We start from the raw sequence: 6,000 nt of genomic DNA, 5'->3' as shown, positions 1-6,000 counted from the left end.
AAATGAACACTTGTAAAGATTTTATTTAATTCATTAATTAACAAGGAAGTCAGTAAGACATTACCACCACTTCAAGGGAGAATCCAAAGAGCAGACACATAAACAAACAGGAATGCTTAAAAGAATTTGCTTTTATAGATGCAAATAGATGCAAAACTGGATTCCTCCAAAGGAAAGAGGGGGTCAATTGGACTTCCCATGGACAAAATTCATTTGTATAGCTATAGATAAGAATAATTTGCATTGATATCAATTATCTACAGTTTACAGGATTGTCCATAGCTCAAAGACAAGAAAGGCACACAACACTCCCACAGAATCAGCCCAGAAGGGTGTGCTAGAAAACACCCATTTTTCCTTTGAAGACTCTATATTCTTTCACATTTATTTCAAAGTCTTTCATGCTTTTCCCTATAATGTTAAAAAAAAAAAGAAAGAGTTATCCTTACCACTTTTATTCGTTGGGTCTGTTATAAAATACACATAGAAGAGTACTCCAGTACTACCACACCCAAACATGGATACTAATTGATGAGGGAGATGTGGGCAAATTTGGGATACCTTAGGATTAATCTGTCTCCTAGTTAGAATGGGAAATTCTAAGAATCAAACCAAACCACCTCAAATCTACTCTGGAATGTAGTGGGATATCAATCAAACACAGAAGATGTTGAAATGGTCCTGTCGGCTCACCGCAAGCTTGCCAATGACGCTCGTTCCACCCGCGCCCCTGCCCCAGCCCATGCCTGCCTTCCTCTTGGAATGAAAGAGTGTCAGACTATATACTTAGCCTTCAGTTCAAGCGTATGATCCACATAAAAATGGAAACCCTCCTCTCCTGCGGTAGTGAACAAGGATGACTCCGGTTGCTGTTGGAAGATTTCGCTGCTCCAGCACAACAGTTGAGGAGGGGTCGGAAGGAAAGCGCATTGGTGATTACTGGAGAAAATGCTCATATGAATTCCCCGGGCACAGTCTTTCTCTTTGCAAGTTTTAAGTGTTCCATGGCGAGTCTGCCAAAAGTGTGAGAAGTATAAATAGGGAAGAGTGGGAAGGAAAAATGGGGACCTGTCACGACGCCACTGAAAATAGGGAACTAAGAACTTTCCTGAGATTCAAAGTCAAAGGGGGCTAATATTTACTTAGAAATGGAGTAGCAGGCATGAGCTTTAGAATGAAACGAAAGGCAGAAGAGTGAAATTAGGGAATAGAAGAGAGAAACTTGAAGATAGAAAAATGTGTCAAATTGAAGTCCTGCTCTTACGAAAAGTTCAGATCAAAGAACGAGGGGAAAGGGGGCTTCCCTGGTGGCGCAGTGGTTGGGAGTCCGCCTGCCGATGCGGGGGACGAGGGTTCGTGCCCCGGTCCGGGAAGATCCCACGTGCCCCGGAGCAGCTGGGCCCGTGAGCCATGGCCGCTGAGCCTGCGCGTCCGGAGCCTGTGCTCCGCGATGGGAGAGGCCACGGCGGTGAGAGGCCCGCGTACCACAAAAAAAAAAAAAAAAAAAGAACGAGGGGAAAGGGGACTTCCCTGGTGGCACAGTGGTTAAGACTCCATGTTCCCAAGGCAGGGGGCCCGGGTTCAATCTCTGGTCAGGGAACTAGATGCCACATGCGTGCCACAACTAAGAGTTCACGTGCCACAACTAAGGAGCCCTTGAGCCGCAACTAAAGAGCCTACCTGCTGCAACTAAGACCCAGTGCAACCAAATAAATAAATAAATATTTTTAAATAAAGAAGAATGAGGGAAGAAAATTAGGATACACGGACTGCTTATTATGTCTTGCACTGATTAGGAACTTTATATCTACTTTTAATTTAATCTTTCAGTTCCTATTTCCTATGAAATAGCTATCTCACTAAAGACAATATTCAAATATTTAGCAGCATAGACAATGAACCAATCAGAAGCTGGCCAGAGGACCCCTGCTGAGCCAGGCCTTAACCCTTTATCAATCGGCTCCCCAGGCCACAGTAGAGATCTTGGGAAGGGCTCAAGGCAGCAAGGGGACAGGAAGCAGGCTCTAGACAAAGGCCACCCACCAACAGTTGCATGAGTGAAATGATGTGTACCACCTGAATATCAGCTCTGAGTGAAACCTGTCCTCTGGGCAGGTTTAGGCTTAATCTCCGTCTTCATTTTGTCCTCTCTGTGATGCTCCACTAGCATCAGGGGTCTTCCCTGCTGCTCCTGCAGAGGCCGGAGATAGATGGGCTCCAGACTAGACATTTACAACCGGTCTCCTGTTCACACCTCCTGGGGTGAGAAGAAGATGGGCCAGCAGGCCTACTGTTCACTACCAGCCTCTTATTTACATTTCCTGAGACAAGAGACAGATGGGCTCCTGGCTACATATTTATGACCAGGCTCCTGTCTGCATTTAAAGATCTGCACTTTGATATAAGAAACAACAACAGGAATTGGTAGATAACTGGACATTGGACACTTTTATGGCAGGAAGAGGGAGGGGTTAAGCCTGTTAAGAGATCAAGAGATCACACATTTCCGGACCTTGGGGCCAGGGAGACACTACCCATGCCCAAACAGCCTCATGGGGTCAAAAAGGCAGGGGTGCCAGACCATAATAAGTGTTGCCTTTGCCCATGCCAGACGCCTTTGCGCTGAAATCCATCTTGACTGAGGGGTGCATGCTCCCCTAGGGGAGGGTCCCAGGACAAAGTAGCCACGGGGTCAAAGCAAGACGATTAGCCAAGAAGAAGGCAAAGACCCAGAAGACTGACCCCTTAGAAAGGATTTAAACTTCCCAAAGGCATGGCCCTCCTGACTCTCTCACTGAGTTCGCCCCTGCGTCTTGCCACATGGACTCTGCTTTTCTAATAAACGCTATTCTTTCCTCTATACCTTCTGTCTCCTTCTCAGATTCCTCCTTTCAAGGTAGACAAGGACTGGGGGTTTAAATTCTAGCCGCTGGCCCCCGTGGTCTAGAGCTTAGGATTGCTGGTTTCCACCCAGGCGACCAGGGTTCAATCCCCTGGTCAGGGAACTAAGGTCTCGCTTCAAGCTGCTGCTTGCGTCCGAAATCACGGCCTTTGGTGGGTAGGGCCACTGCCATAGCCTATGGCTCTAAGTGGCAGCCTGCTCTACGGGGTCTTGGGTGCTACCTGCCCCCTCTGAGGAGGGGAGCAGGCAGCAGCAGGACCCTTGTTCTCCTTTACCCCCTAATCCCTTCAGCATCCCCACAATTAGCACACTGGCCTGTATACATTTAGGTACATTTCTTTACTAAAGGCCTGGGAATAATTTCAGAAGGCAATTATAATGAAGGAAGGAAAGAGTTCAAGTTCTAGTTCATTTAGACTTCTAGAAAAGGCAGGATTTCCCAGACAGTTTTACTTGGTCTACCCAGCACCTCCCTCCCAACGCCCCACCTTGGTGCCTTGGTTAAGGGTATGGGCTTTGCAGTCTGTGCTGCCTGGGTTTGCAACTGTCACTCAGTAACCCCGTGGCATGGGGCTAAAAGTCACACCTCTCAGAGCCAGTATTAGAACTGGTGATTTTTATTAGGTGTGATGATGGCATTGGGGGCTTGTAAGGAAGTATCTTTTTTCTTCTTTTTCTTTGATGTGTAAACAGAGGTATTTGGGGAGCAGGAAATGATGTGGTGTTTGCAATTTGTCTTAAAATACATTCGAGATGAAAAAAAAGGGAGTGGTAGTGCCGTGGTAGGAGAAGACAGATGATTGTTGAAGCAAGGTGTTGAATATGTGGAAGGGGGTGAGGTATCCTGTGCTCTCCAGACTTTTGTGCGTGCTTGAAAACTTTCATAATAAGAGTAAACAAACCAAAAACAAATAATGAGCCTTTCTGACTCCACATTTTAAAAATAATAGCAGGATGTACTTTTCATGATTGCAATTTATTTTGATTTTCCCACCTCTCATCCTATCCATCAGCTTCTCTAGACATTAGCAGGGAACATTCCCTTTGACAAGACTTGCCAGGCCCGGTGGTAGGGAGTATATTCTTTTGGATTCTATACCCACATTTTAAAAACGTGACCAGTTTCCTATTTGGAGTAACTTGAATGCAAGTGTCTTATCTTAAGGTGTTGCTTTCCTCTGTCCCACTCCTTTTTTTTTTTCCCCCAGTAGGCTTGCCATTTCTTTTTTTCATTTTCATTTTAATACACCTTTATTGGAGTATAATTGCTTTACAATGGTGTGTTAGTTTCTGCTGTATAACAAAGTGAATCAGCTATATGCATACGTATATCCCCATATCTCCTCCCTCTTGGGTCTCCCTCCCACCCTCCCTATCCCACCCCTCTAGGTGGTCGCGAATCACTGAGCTGATCTCCTCTTTAAGGACTGTTAGGGGTTAGCATTATCTCCAAGGAGAAAATAGCCTTGGGAGGAGCAGACTACACCCTGGTGTATAAAGGCAACGGGCTGCAGGAAGGAAAGACGTGGCAGGGTGAAGAGTGTTTACTGAGGTTCCTGGTTAGGGTTATCAGGGTCTCAAGGAGAAAAAGAAATGAATCATCATCATTTGATCATGGTATTCACAGCCAGAGGGAGGGACAATGGGAAAAAGAGTAAGGAAGAGAAACACGAAGAAACCGACAAAATGAAACTGGGATGTACGGGGGCAGGAGGAGGGAGCAAGTCTGAGAAATGGTGTGGGGGGGATGTAATCGCACCGATACTGGCCACAAACACAAAAATTTGCCCATTCCTGGTTTAGATTAAAAATGAATATGTATGCACATGTATATGTGGCTGTGTTCCGACTAGGCAGGTGATGAGGCGCTCCTTTAAGAACCTTGAAGACCCAAAGTTGCACTCAGACTGCCCACCTGGATCTGAGCCCAACCCTGGACCTGAGAACCGAAGGGCCGACTGCGGCCGTGGCTGTTCCCTCCGCCCTGGAAGAGCGCTGCAGGCCGATTTTTGCCAGTGGGGCGAGAGGGAGCCCCGGAGTCCTCCAGCCCTTGGCGCTCAGCCCCGCCTGGACCGCCGGGTCGGAGCCGGCCCGAGCTGCAGGGTCGCCCTCCGCCGAACGGGGGCAGCAGCACCTGCAGCGCTGCAGTGGCGGCAGCCGTCCCGGTGCCCCTCTTGGCGGCGGCGGGCGAAGGCTGGCCCGCGGCGCGCTCGCTGATTGGCTGCGGCGCGGGCGCTGCCATGTTGGCGGAAGCGGCGCCTTCTGTGCCGTGGCTGCGGCCGCGGAGTCCGTACGCGCAGCGTCCTGCTTCTTCGCCTCGCCCGGGTCTCGGCGCTGAGAGGCGGCGGCGGACGGCGGGATGGAGAAAAGTAGGATGAACCTGCCTAAGGGGCCGGACACGCTCTGCTTCGACAAGGACGAGTTCATGAAGGTGCGCGCTGGGGCTCCGCTGCCCGAGCCGGCGGCGGGGGGCCTGCCCTCCTTTCGCTCCGGGGCCTCCTCGGGCCGCGCCCGTCCCCGACCGGCCCCTGGCGGAACCTCGCTGCTCTTCGCAGTGAGTCTCTTGGCCTCAGGTGTGGCCGGGGAAGCCTGGAGAAAGCACCTCTGCGAAATCGTGCGTAGTGAGCGAAAAGGCCTCGAAGTTGTGTGCAAGTGGTTTTGAGCTAAGTGTAAAAGCCCCTGTTATTACCCGACCCCGTTAGCATGCAGTACAGTAGGATTGCCAGTCCCTTGGCGAGACGGAAGCTTGTTGATCAGCGCCTTGCACCTAAAAGCTCGGTACGAATGCATTGACCAAATCTCTGAACCCACGTCCGTACCCAGGGATCAGGTGGGGGGGAAAAGGCACCGAATCGAAAGTTCTTCCTTAACGTTTACCTAAAGCTTCTGAGTGAGATATTTAAAACATGAGAATGTTCTGATTTTGTTGCGGTACAACAAAGAAAGCCATTCTCCTTTTCTAAAGCTGCCGTACTTCTCTTTATAAGGTGACCTCGAAGTTGGTCTGCAGGTCATTGTAGGACATAAACTTACATAAACAGAATAGCAATATAAACTGAAAACATTTTATGGATAATAAAGGTACATCAGGCACAGCC

At 48.8% G+C, this 6,000-nt stretch overlaps 1 protein-coding gene across 5 annotated transcripts in view; it reads left to right on the top strand.

Annotated features, from left to right (window-relative positions):
• Positions 1-5,125: 5,125 nt before the first annotated feature.
• COG2 (component of oligomeric golgi complex 2) overlaps positions 5,126-6,000 on the top strand; it is a 42,018-nt gene continuing 41,143 nt past the window's right edge. For 3 of the 5 annotated variants that reach the window (XM_067025743.1, XM_067025741.1, XM_059053318.2), the window contains exon 1: positions 5,145-5,333. In XM_067025743.1, coding sequence (XP_066881844.1) covers positions 5,262-5,333 — 72 coding nt within the window. In that variant the 5' untranslated portion in view covers positions 5,145-5,261. Of the gene's footprint in view, positions 5,334-6,000 lie in introns of all 5 variants that reach the window. The other 2 variants (XM_059053317.2, XM_067025742.1) reach the window with 2 other exon arrangements.

This window comes from Kogia breviceps, chromosome 2 (assembly GCF_026419965.1).
Source record: "Kogia breviceps isolate mKogBre1 chromosome 2, mKogBre1 haplotype 1, whole genome shotgun sequence".
NCBI classification, from domain to species: domain Eukaryota; kingdom Metazoa; phylum Chordata; class Mammalia; order Artiodactyla; family Physeteridae; genus Kogia; species Kogia breviceps.
This window is presented reverse-complemented; position numbering and strand designations above follow the sequence as displayed.